The sequence below is a fragment of the Chironomus tepperi genome, unplaced genomic scaffold, assembly GCF_022539635.2.
Source record: "Chironomus tepperi strain 1889 unplaced genomic scaffold, CSIRO-AGI_Ctep_v1 contig_354, whole genome shotgun sequence".
In the NCBI taxonomy this organism is placed as follows: Eukaryota; Metazoa; Arthropoda; class Insecta; order Diptera; family Chironomidae; genus Chironomus; species Chironomus tepperi.
Genome location: NW_027226476.1, coordinates 2,034,974 through 2,048,630, shown reverse-complemented (window position 1 = coordinate 2,048,630; position 13,657 = coordinate 2,034,974). Strand labels below are relative to the sequence as shown.

At 31.3% G+C, this 13,657-nt stretch overlaps 1 protein-coding gene across 3 annotated transcripts; it reads left to right on the top strand.

Annotated features, from left to right (window-relative positions):
* The first annotated feature begins 312 nt into the window (after positions 1-312).
* LOC139094689 (uncharacterized) lies at positions 313-12,901 on the top strand. Of its 3 annotated transcripts, none has more exons than XM_070645825.1 (7): positions 413-430; positions 7,450-7,880; positions 10,375-10,507; positions 10,589-11,680; positions 11,744-11,766; positions 11,844-12,002; positions 12,063-12,901. In XM_070645825.1, the coding sequence occupies exons 2-7, from the start codon at positions 7,837-7,839 to the stop codon at positions 12,277-12,279; spliced, it is 1,668 nt and encodes a 555-aa protein (XP_070501926.1). In that variant the 5' UTR covers positions 413-430; positions 7,450-7,836; the 3' UTR covers positions 12,280-12,901. The 3 variants fall into 3 exon arrangements, with proteins under 3 accessions (XP_070501927.1, XP_070501926.1, XP_070501925.1); XM_070645824.1 differs by lacking the exon at positions 413-430 and adding an exon at positions 2,200-2,378; XM_070645826.1 differs by lacking the exon at positions 7,450-7,880 and having other exon boundaries at positions 313-430.
* Positions 12,902-13,657: the final 756 nt, after the last annotated feature.

Below are 13,657 nucleotides of genomic sequence, written 5' to 3'. Positions count from 1 at the left end.
GCATACTTAGTTTGAATTATGGTAGTCAATGTCACATGGATATACCCTGAGACTATGCTGGTATGACGAAGAGTCGCTCACTTATTCATTTATTATGCTATCACCAGGGAGAAGGGTATGGGGTTAAACCCTTTTAAAAAATTCCTGTCTTTGTCCCTGCTCCAAACCTGATTCTTAAATTGTAGATTCCTCCCAAAAATCCATTTTGTCCCAAAAAAAATGCGCCATAAAAATTATTAAAAGCACTCCCTAAACACATAAACAACTTGTTTCAATAACTGATGTGTCAGTTCATATTTTGCTGTTAGTTCAAAGCAATGTGTTAAGGGAGTTAGACGCGGAACTAGTTCAAGTGGAGAAATAAATAATAATCTTCAGTTTTTCAATTAAAATTTTTGATTTTTCCAGTGAAAATGTGCGAGAAGGAAAAGTAAGGAATGAAGTTTTGCAATTTATGCATTTTTATGGATCGTAGAGTGCTTAAAAATTTTGTAATTGTTTTGTTGGAGCCTTCATAAAATTGAGTGAACTCATTTATAGCATTTTCACATGACTTTATAATTTTCCCGAGTTGGAATTGCTTCACATAAATTTAATTTCGAAAGCATTTCCTATACATCATAAATGATATGACTTTCAAGTCTAAATGTTAGAGTCATACGTCATTAAGTAATTATATGATAGATGCTTATAATTAGAATCAAATCAAAGCATTGCGACATTGAGCAAAACTACCCAAATGCAAGTGCTATAATGTGATAAGAATGGCAATAAATTATACAATACACTTTTAAACTGATAAGACAATCGCTGTCTCAAAGAGATCTCTTATAAGGCGTTTTTTATGACTCATATATTACATTGATGATCGCGACACTAGCTTGGATATGATAATGTTTTTATCTTACTCGATTAAGTTAGTTATTATTTTTTGGAGTATTTATTAAGAGAACAGCCTATTTATCATGTAGACTTGATATACATCTTCAACATTTTCAACTCCAGTTGTGTAAATTTCATCTTGAGACTGGAACAAAATAATATTACGTCGGCTATCAGCTGTTTCTATATTTATGCAATTTTTATAGTTCATTTTTTTATTGTTTCATTCTTGATTACTTTTGTATGGGTTGTCGCAGGCCGATAAGAATTATTAGCACATTTTTCGCAAAATGTTATTGGAATGAATTAGCAGTGTTATTGAGTTGTCAATTGGCAGTTTTTGATCTCGTATGCTTTGATTTTTAGAGTAGTTTGTGATGATTTTAATTGGGATGGATTAATTACGTAAGTAGGAGTGCAGTTTGGATGAATTAATGAGGTTAATACTAAACAAGAATGTAAAAGTGTGATTTTACACTAAAAGTTTTATTTTTGGATTCTTTTACTTAACTTTCATGGATTCTTACCTTTTATAACTGAAATTAATAGAAAAAAGTGGCAAGGATTCATTGATCTAATTAGATTCATTGTCTGCTTAGTTAAAACTGATCAATTTTTAAAAATCTTTGAAATTTTCATTTGTTTACATTTTACTTTTCAAAAAAATCAAAATTTGTTAAGAATTGTTGAAAAGTAAGCATTGCTTAACACTAAGTACAAAACATTATGATATTCATATTCTCAGAAGCAAATATTGCAATTTCATGAGATGCAGTCATTCAAATGAAAATAAAAAGTTCATTGTTCCTTGGGAAAATGTTTTAGGAACCTTGAAAAAAACGATCAACAATTAGTTCCAGTTTTATGGATTAAAATTTTTTTCGTTCATAAAAAATGAGTTCCTTTTGTGCAAGTTAAGGTTTATTTACTTCCAAATGTGATTTTCAAGTACAACTGAAAATGTATTACATTAACGGGAAGTACGAAATCTTATCACGTGTTTTGTCTAACAATAACTACTTGAGGTTCCTTTCTGCTGTTCATTATCAATCAATTAAAAAGCAATAAAAGATTTTCTTGTGCCTACAACTCAATAACTTCTTGATAAGACGACCACACATTCTCAAAGCTCATATTTTGGAGGGAAAATTTTTGTTCTCAGCATGAATGAGAAGAGAATGACTCAGTGCTTATGCGCACTGTTAGAACTCTCTCTCAGAAAATATTTTTCATTCGTGATGACAACAACAATTTAATATCCCATTGCACTTTGGGAGATTCCGCACTTGTATGCGAAAAAAAATCGGCACAATCAGTTTTCATTTTCAGTTGATGTTGAGACGCGCTGATGATAAGTCGTTAAGTTTTCTGTTTCGTGCACAAGTTTACATAGTATACCTACTTCTTTTTTTTCTTACACTGTTTTGTGTATATTTTTTATTATTTTTTTATTTATCGAGAATGATTATAAAGTCACAGAGAAGAATCAAGCAAATGTTGGTGACAATGCCTGTCTTTTATTGACAAAAGTGATGTGGAAATATTTGCACAAAAGTTTAGATGAGATTAATGTTTACATAAATCTATTTTTTTGGACATAATAAATACTGGAAGCTGATTATATGCAGTGATTCCTTAAAATCAAAGTGATTATCTACGACAAATAACATATTGCAGGACATACAATTTGTCAACATAAATTTCGTACTCAATGAATATTCTATATCCTGTATAGTAGCAGTAAATAGGGGAGAAAATGCACACAATCGATTTTTCTCCCTTTCATTTGCGAGCACGAAAGTGAAAATCGGGAGCATATTTGCTAGGAAGCTCCACAGCCATAAATTCTTTGAGCGCGGCATAATATCCATTCAATGTGTACAAGCCTATAGCTTTTCGACATTTTTCCGGCTTTTTGCCATTTTCTCATTACAAATTGCGATGTTGGCAAAAAAGGACACAAATGAAATGTTTTTGTTGCTCGAAACAGTATGCGGCAGTACACAATAAAAAATTGTGGGAGGTAAAAACGAGAAAATTCTGTTAAACTAGATTGGAAGTGGGAGGATGAGGAGATGAAACGTCAGTTCCTTTCCTCTCATCTCACATTCTATGTAGGTCGGTTGGTGGATGGGGGTGGAAAAATATTTACGTTATGAGCATGAATTAGTGATGTGATGAGACAATTAATAAAACTTGATGACTCAGTAATCCTCCTTGGTTCCATTTTGTCAATTTTTATGAATGAATGAACTTCTAAGGATTCACTGGATGCTAAATTGAGGGTTGGAAGATTTTGCGAGTTTAAAAATAAACATAAAACGGAATTGGAATTTAATAATTCATGCCGCTAAAGGCTTATGATTAGCTTTTAAAAGATACATCAATATTATTTCATAGCCTTAAGTGAAATTGTTATGTTCGATGTCGGGGAAATGATTTTCTTCCTTTTCGTTGTACTGTGAAGTTTTCGTGCAATATCCTGATATATATAGAACGTAATTACGTATTCTGAAATGTGTGATTTAATGCTGTAATTTATGTTATTATATTGTCTAGACTAGCGCAAATAAATAAGAATGAAAGTTTTGATTTAACGATTTTTAAGAATCTAACGGATTTTAGAGATTTCAAAAAATTAACGACTTTTTAAAATTCAAAGAATTTTATGACTTTTTGAATTTGAAATTCTAACGACTTTTAAGATTTCAAAATTCGTTCCTGGTTGTCATGATTCCCAAAATAACTTTATTGCGTCCCAAAGGCTCTTAAATATTATTCAATAATTCATTAAAAAAACCAGTATCGACAAAATCCGTTCTTGACGAGAATAAACTCTTTTATATCCTCATAAAAATCAGTTGCATTAATGGTTCATTCCTCAAACTTGACATGAATCGAAAACGTAAAAAAATATTATTTTTCTTTTAAAATAAATTATATAAAGGTTTTCACGTCACGTTGCATGAATAGACACTTAAATACCACCTGACGTATTCAATTTTCGTATACGAATGCCAATGAGGAGTCAAATTTCCGATTGAAAACTTTCGGAATTTATGAGTTGTGAATCCTTTTGTAAAAAAATTGACCTTCTTTATTTAGTTCTCGTAATAATTTCTGCTATTCATTATTGATTAAGCTTCATGCAACTTGAACATGATTTGAATGACACAAATTGAGTTGAGTTTTCAGCACAATGCATTTTATACACAGTTTTATTTATAACCTTTCTGAAATATCCGCACAAATAAAAAGATCATCGACTCTTGCTATCCTGATTCTTATGCTACTATCAATGATCTTCTTATTTTTTATCCATTCTCTTCTTCCCAATTCGACGACGTGTCGCCTTTAAAGTCATTTAATCTGATTCACTCTACTCATTTTATTTATAAATGTTGCACAAGAACATCATTGGATACAATTGGGGGAGATAAAAAGAAAATCGAGAACGAATGTACAAGTTTTGAGTATGAAAGAAAGTAATAAAAATAATATAATAAAAAGAAAAATTGTTTTTGCGGTATTTGAGGGAGATGGATAGAATTTATTGAGTTTCTAATAGGGTTGGTTGGATGAAAAATTGACATTTTTTTGGTATTAAACTTCCGTTTATAAATTAATCTTCGATACTGGTTGGAAGACACAGTTGTTTTGGTTGCACATGCTATTCAGGATAGGTCTCTAGAGTACAATAAAGAACCAAAAGCATAGAATGAAAACAAATATTACCGAGATGACATAATTTCAGTTTTTTTCCAAATTTCAAATTCAAATAATTTTTAACCGTTATAAAACTGCCAATTCTTGAAAGTATTCTTACGTGCCGCCACATTTAATCAGGTACTTTGTTATTTCCAAGGAGATTGATGACGATAAGATTCACTGTGAATGGTATAACTTTTTCATACGTAAATACCAAGTGATTCATGAAAGAATTAAGATTATTGTTGGTTTTTCCAAGAAAAATCAACTTTAGTTCATTTTTATGTGCGGCTTTTTTATCATGAAAAAGGAAAAACTTTTGTCAAAACAAGAACGCGAAGAAAACTATGGAAAAATATGAAAAATTATGATTCAGATCGACACGAAAAATTCATTAAGTCGAGTCTAAAAATAGTGAAAACTGCTTCCATCTCAAATTACGTACAATAAAATTTGATCGTTGACAATAAATAACAGAAAGTTCATATCGAGTAACCTGCCTCTCGGTATGATGTATTAGCTTACTCATGATGATAATTTATATAGTTAGGCGAATTATTTACGCTCCAGTGGACTTCGATTGCATTTTTTTCTTTCTACAGCTATTTATTATTGCTGTAATTAAGTTTATAACTACTGCTAGTGCATACATGCAGCAAAGGAGCGGCCTTGAAGTGATTAATTCAAATTCTCATGCTGATGCATTGAATTTTTGTATGATTTAAGAATTTAGACATTCCAGCTGTAGTCAATCGGATTTTAATTGATGTTAAATTCCCATCAATTCATGTTCTCTGTATGCTGTATACTGTGTGTAGGATATTTTGAGCAAACATTGCAAAATTTTCTCCTGTATCTTGAATATTTTATGGGTATGGAAAGAAGATTTTTGAGTTATGGCAGCAAAAGGTTTATAATATGCTAAGAGCTGTCGGTACATAACATTAAGAATTAAAAAGGGTTTGATCGAGGGAACCTTTGAAAAGTTTGTAGCTCTTTTCTAAATCTCTAATCTTTTGAACTTTTTGGAATTTGATTTTTACTTCTGTGAACTTTGTTGCTTGAATGAGCTAGAACGAGCTTTTGATGTTTATCAGAATTCCTTTCGTGCCAAAAATATTTTGAAGAAATTTTCATACATTGAAGCTGTTTTGGCACTGACAACATTAGGGGTCATTCACTTAAGAGTTTCTGAAACTGGCATTTCAAGAAATTGACTGCTCTTGAACTGCCTGGGAATTTAAACTTTTCCTGAATGTAAATTGTGTGACAATAGGATGAATGCTCAAAATTAAATAACAGCATAACAAATTGTTGTCAAGTCACATGATCGCATCATCAGTTTCCACGAAAAGTGCATCGTTTGAGTTAATCTAGATATCATTCATACCTTATTAAATTACAATATACAAATTATTTCTCATTAATCATTACGTAATAAGTTGAAATGTTACAGCTATTAATGATAACGATCACAAAAGTCTCAAACACAAAAATTCTATTTATTCACTTGAAATGACTTTTTATTGCTATTTCATGCTGTCCATTCATAGTGTAGAAAAATATAGACTTTACAAAATGCTTCATTGTTGCCGACATTATTAATTAGCATAATCGTGATAAAAAGAGCTGAAATACACTTGTATAAATGCTCTTGAATCATCTGTAATAATGAAATTTGCATGAGACACTTTTTGTCTTCGCAAAAGTGTTTTATGGACATCATTAATATGATGATCTTCTTTTTAGAAACATGCAAACTTGTTGAAATTCTCTTTTTACAAATTGCTTGCTCAAATAACATTTGTGAAAGGCCAGCACAGAAACAGCAATATATTTATTTCTCTGAATAGCAATTGCACAAACAGAAACTTGAATAATTTTTTATTCGCGACTTGCTGTAAATTAGAGATCTCATGGAGTGATCACTTATGCTGGAATTGAATCATTATTCGTAAATTTATAAAATTACAATTTTATAACGGTTATTTTGAATTTTGAATCTTGGAAAACCGATAAAATTTTGAACTTTAAAACCGTTAAATTTTTGAACTTTACAAAACCGATTAAATTTTAAATTTTTGAAAGCGGTTAACTTCTTATCCACGTCTTAATCATCCTCACAACATATGACTTAATCATCATATTAATATCTCTTGTGTCAAAATTGTTAATTCATAAAATCAACATTATTCATGAGTCATCAAGAATGAAATTTATTAAAATTGGCAAAAGAATATTCGAGAATTTATAGCTTATTGTATGCAAGGCACATGAAGTAAAGGAAGATCTGTTTGTAATAATAGAACATAAACCAAGCCCATTGTAAATTACTTTTTCATATTCATAAAGAGTAATAATGAGTATGATGATGATGATAATGACCATTGGCTGTGTTCTAAAATATTTTTCGTCACATTCTATTGCTTACTAGCACCCTACTACTAATTTATATTCGCAACGTTGTATGTCTTTTATGGAACTTCTATTATAAAACTCATCATCAATCTAGTGGAAGTATATGAGGAACGGAAGTAACAAAAATACCCGGGAGAGTGACGTTAATTATTTGTTGACAGTATAAGGAATTAGTCGCATGGAATTAAGATATCATACTCAATTAGTCGCATGATTGATGTAGTTACATACATGATAGATATTAACGGATTGATAGAGTGTAAATCATGTTATGAAATGGGTGTGTGCTTATGCATAGACCAGCATAGACTACAAATCACTTTTGTGCAAATATTTCTATGAATTAATTACTTTTGAAGCTCATGCTTCAGCATAAATTAGTTGAAAACTAAGAAGTAACAAGTCAATGCTAATTAATGTCTATTTATTAAAATTTGATAGATAAATATCGACAATGGAATAGCTGCAAAATAAAATATTGACATTAAAAACATTGAATGATGAAAAGCCAACGCATACTGCAATCTGTGTCGAGAAAATAATAATATTAATGCAATGCCTATATCAATTTTTATCTTTGAAAAAGTGAAACGATAATCAAGTTGTCAATAAAAATATTAATTAAGTGTAGAAAAAAATATTCACAGACACAGCGAAAAATATCTGAGTTTGTAACATTAAACTTGACAACGAACAAGTGAATGAGCACAAGTGCGATTAATTAAATAATCATAATCATAACAAACTGTTTTATTTGCATACAACTTTTTAATACCTACTATTTCGTCCGTTAATTGATATAACAATAAAATTTATAACTCAATAAACATGGTTGATGTTTGTTGTCTCCGTATGTCTGCGAGATGCTCGAGGTAAATCATTATTTATGCTATTTTAATAGATATCTCAGTTGGCTTATGAAAATTCCAATTCAAACTGAAAAAATCATATTTTGAATTTAAATCTCAGCAATTCTGGGCTTAAATTCAGAAAATTAATCAATTTTGCATATTTTGACTATGATTGGGAAGGATAAATTCACATATAGCTAGCTCAAAATTCCTTTACACTGTGCAGCATGCGCTGCTATTGATTTTTCTAAATTCCTCCTTAATATTTTAGATTTTGTATGAAAAAATCTCAAGAGAATTCTTTGTTTATGTTTTTGTTCATACCTTAATTGATATTTTATTTACATGTAAACTTCCCATTATGCAGAACAGACACAGAATAATGGTGTTTATTGTGCGATTTGGTTGTTTATTCCGATTTAAAATTGCAGAAATTTTAATGACTGCAATAAAAGTTTTAAGCATTTTATGATTCGCACGATTTTATGGAAGCCTTATGGATTCCCATAAATGTAGAACAGCCATAACTCTTGTAAATCTATTTTCTAACAACAAGATTAGATCAGAATCTAAATGATCAGCACGTGAGAAAACTTTCGGCTCATTTCAAGTCATTTCCTTACATAAGCTTACAATAATAAAAATGTTTTGGATTACATTGTAGATCAGTTACAATTTCAATTTATCTTCATTGACGATTAGAATTTATTGCTTACATTCAATTACTTGTTATAGACCTAAAAGTCACTTTACACCATAAATTACTTAATTTTCCCTATTTCTAAATATTTTCCGTTTCCCTAAAAAAGGCAATTGAATCGCGTGTCCAATTGAGTTAATATGCTCGCGACACGATTTTATCTTCGTCAAACTATTTTCTATTTTTGTTGTTTACATCATGTATCAGGCATTGATCTTGGCTCGCGCCGATGTAAGTGAAGAGCTTAGCTAGTTACATTCAATTCAATTGAAGTAAGAACAAAAATAGATCGATGTGACACTTAAAAAATTGTGTAATAAATAAAACTATTCTGGTTCTTATTTTGCCTTTATTTGTATGTCGTATATGCCCACGGATTATTTAGTGATTCAATAAAACCAAGATTAATTTCAATGTTAAGTAACAAACATCAGTGGAATTACCACGAACTAATAAATTGAAGTTAATACATTGGGGGAATATCGCGATGTACAAACAGTTTAGTCCATAATTAGCATGAAGAAATTGCATGATTTATGGCATCCTCAGCCTTCATAGTCTTCTTACTACTTCCGCTTTTAGTTTTTCGCAATTCACGTGCATATGAGCGGCTTCGAAAGTTTTCAGACACACTTACAAAAAAATAAATTGGAATTGATAATCTCGCCTTAATTAACATAAAGAAGCGAGAATGTAAATTATGTGAACGAAATTACCCACCTTCCGAAAATCGATAGAATTTAACATTGAATCTTATTGATTTATTTTTCATTCCGGCTTTCTTTTTGTCTTTATTTTCACTCTTTTATGTTGTTGCTGTATGTGTTTATATGCTTGATTCTTAAAATAATCGTGAATGCATTCTGAATTCGTAATTAAATTTTTTGCTTATAATTCAGTTCATTGCCGGCTTATGTGTATTCATTGGATTTCACGACAAGAATGAAAACAATAAGGGAGTGAGATAGAGATAGGCAAGAGTAGAATGGGGTTATTTATATGATATATGCTGGCATAGTTGGAATTATTTTCTTTATATTGAGTGCTTAAAATGTCATTCCTACTTGCCATTTAGTATAATAAAATTTTATGTTACATGTTTATCCTTGACTTTCAGTTTTTATTACATTTGCTTATGCTGCCATCACTTTTTGCTCTCTTAGTGACATATTTCATGAGTTTTATGGATGAATTGTGAGCTATTTCCTTAATTTGATGTCCTTTTACAAGGATGAATATAATTGCTCATAAACTTTGACCTTTAGAAAATTTGCGCGCCAAACCTTTTGTTTACAAACTGGACATATTGAAAATGTTCAGTTTTAGGCTAGTTATAAGCATAACTTGAATTCTTAATAGTTACAATTGAGTGTACTTGACTGTTTTGTAGTTGATTTACTAGATCCAGTATATTTAATTAACTATTAAAAACCTAGAAGCTTTATTTACATTTACTGGATCTTTTTTGACTACTGTTATGCGTCATAAAATAGCTATACTTTTATTGCCTTGTTTAAACAAAGCAGAATTCAAACCTTCCGGCTATGTTCTTATTTTGAAATCACAAAAGCAGATACACCCTTTCTGTATTCATAAAACTCTTGAAATATCAAGCATTTCTATCAAATTAAAATGAACAGAACATAAACGAACAAACAAAGAAAATCATAAAAGCTCTCAAAAGCTTTTTCCTTAGTGAAATAGTTTTCCTCGACAAGATTCTTAGTATTTGTTTTCGTCACGTCATAAATCACAGAACAATTTATTATTGTATAACCTTCAATTTCTTTTTCTTCATGTCTATTTCCATAACAGGCCTATTCGACCAACAGCAAAGGATGTAACAAAATTCAGTAACGCAATATCAAATCATGACTGCGGAAATCTCGCGAGAGTTGTTATGGTGCGGAAAACAGATCAGCGTGTCATTAACCACAAAAGCCAAAAGGTAAATTGAGCTTAATTATTAATTTGCTGGCGCCACATATCGATTTTCTCATTAAAACACGTGCGTGTTTTCTCTACATAGGATCATCCTGTTGAGACGATTACTATGGAAACAATTCAGACATATAAGGGACATAAGCCGGATAGAACTGTGGTGATAAAGAAGCGTGACTTATCAGCGAATGCTGTATTATCAACATCACCGTCATGTGAACGTGATCAAGGATATTCATCACTCAATAATTCCACATTCTCACCATTAAGTCGGAAATTGAATTCGGAAATGAGCAAAGATTTTAGTTCACTAAGCTTGTTGACTCCAGATGATGCTACAGCTTATAACAGTACAAGTAACAGCCCCAATAATAATCCGAGGAAAACAATCCTTAATGGTGTCGTCAATCGTGACACAAATAATAATCCTTATGGTACGCCGACTTTATACTCGAAACACAACCGCAATTCACTTAATGTCAAGATTCAACAGCAACAACTGAACCAGCATAATGATGAGCGAGCAGTTAGTCTCAGAAATTCCCCTAGTCTCCGGTCTTCACCAAGCCTTCGTCACTCAACACCTTCGCCAATTAATCGTAGGTCATTTTACAGTGACTTTGAAATTGAATGTCTTAAAACACATAATGAATATAGAGCGAGACATGGTGTACCGGCGCTAAAATTAAGTAAGAGATTGTGTAAACATGCTGAAGAATGGGCGAGAATTTTGGCAAGTCGTGGTGTTTTAATTCACAGAAACAATTCGCAATATGGTGAAAATATTTTCTGTTTGTGGAGTTCCAATGCAAATAATAATCATGTAAATGGACGTGAGGTTGTTGATTCATGGTATGCAGAAATCTCTCAACATGTGTTTCATAAGGAACCGACAACATTAAAGACAGGTCACTTTACACAAGTCGTATGGAAAGAAAGTCGAGAATTGGGCGTTGGAATGGCTCGAAATAGAAGCGGTGAGGTATTTGTGGTTGCTAATTATGATCCACCCGGTAATTTTATCGGATCGTTTGAGAAAAATGTACCGCCTTTACTTGGTGATGACTTAAAGTCACGACAATCGATGGAGAAATCAAGCATTGAAAGTACGAAGACGTTTGATGAGGAACTGGAAGAATTTGCTCAAAAAATGCTAAAACATCACAATGAATACCGAAAGGTTGGTAATTAATCACTTGTTATGTTAATCTTCTGTACTAATTATTATTATCCTTCATTACAGAAACACTTTGCACCCGAATTAAAGTGAGTATTACAGACATGACATGTAGATGGCGTAACTGACGATAATTTCAAATAATTTTTTTCCGTTATTTTTTTAGACTAACAAAAGAAGTCATGAATGATGCACAACGTTGGGCTGAAAAATTAGCTGAAGCAGATAAATTTACCTACAGACAGAGCTCTCAATATGGAGAAAATTTGTATTGCTTATGGAGCAGTGACAGAGATGCATGGCCGAATCCCAAAGAAGTTTGCAAGTGAGTTGGAACTAGATTCACATTTATTGGGGGCCTTAAATTTATTTTGTATTTTTGCAGATCTTGGTATGATGAAGTCAAGCAATACGCGTGGAATGTAGAACCGAAAACGTCCTTTAAGGCTGGCCAATTCTCGCAGTTGGTCTGGAAGTCATCGAAAGAATTAGGCATTGGTGTTGGCCGCACTAAGAATGGAAAAGTAATCGTTGTAGCTTCCTACTATCCCCGTGGAAATATCATTGGACATTTCTTGAATAATGTGAGGAGAAGTAACTAAACTGAATGAGACTGGAATCCCTTGTCAATAATATGCATAATACCAAATAGAATTTTTTTTATTACAAAAGCATTGTAAAACCATTATAGATTTCTAACGCAAGCAATAGATGCTTTCTCATTGCAAGAATCCAGGTTTAATAAGCCTTCACCGACTATTTATGAGAATCCCATTTTTATTCCTTAATATTTTCCTAATAAATGCCATAAAAAGGATTTTTTAAAAAAAGTCTTTTTAAACATAATTATGCACAAAAAAAGCATTTTTAAGATTTTTGCATTAAAACTTATTCATAAACACCCGACCGGCACAATTTAATCGTGGTAGCCAATTGATTGCCATGAAAAACTTGTGTCGGTCGGAAAATATACACACATATTGTTGGATATGAACACATTTTTGACTTAATTAAACTTTAATAATATTATAAATTATTGAAAGTATTATCATGAATAATTTTAGTGAGTAAGGGATCGATGACTAATAATTTTGAACTTACAGGGAAAGTCGAAAAGAATGAAATAAAAAATTTAAATAAAATATTTTATTCGAATTTGTTCAACAAAAATTTTTGATGAAAGTTAATAAAATCCTTGAATTTCCATTTTGATGAACTCTTAAATGAGATGTTTTATCACTTTTTGATGACACTCAGCACTAACAATCAAGAAAATTGGACAAATTTTAGTGAAAATGACGAATAGAAAAATAACGACCGAAATAAATTTGAATTTTATCGATAAATCAATCAAGGTAAAATGCATCATCAATGTTGGCATTGGAATTTGCCTATTATCAATTCATTTATGACTCGAATATGGGCAACAAAAGGAGCCTTTATGAGCCAATGTTGTGTAGAAATACTCAATAATAATTAAATCTCATGTAAAGAGGAAAGAAAGTAAAAGGCAGCAAGAAAAACAACAACAATGGTGAATATTGGAAGCCCTGATTATATTGCCTTTCTTTATATTTTATAGCCATTGCCCGGGTGTGGTTGTAAATCTTTTTTTTTCTTGTCTTATCAAATTACCTGAAACATACATTAAGTTTTGTATATCAGCAATTTACCTGACGAGAATCATAAAATTTTTGTACATTTCGTAATGGAAAATTAAAGTTTTTATAACTCGACCACATTTCTGCATTCTCAGGGTGAAACAATACAAACATCATACTTCATGCTCCTTACATCTACATACTACTATTGATTTAAATTCTCAAAATTCAGCTCCTCTCACAAATAAAAAATCTACAATTTCTTTATTATCAGTAAAATTTCCCCTAAGAAGGGACATCCATAAATGACGTCAATTAATCCATGCAAGGCTTAAGTCAAAGCACAGGACAGCCATGCATATCATGCAATACTATAACT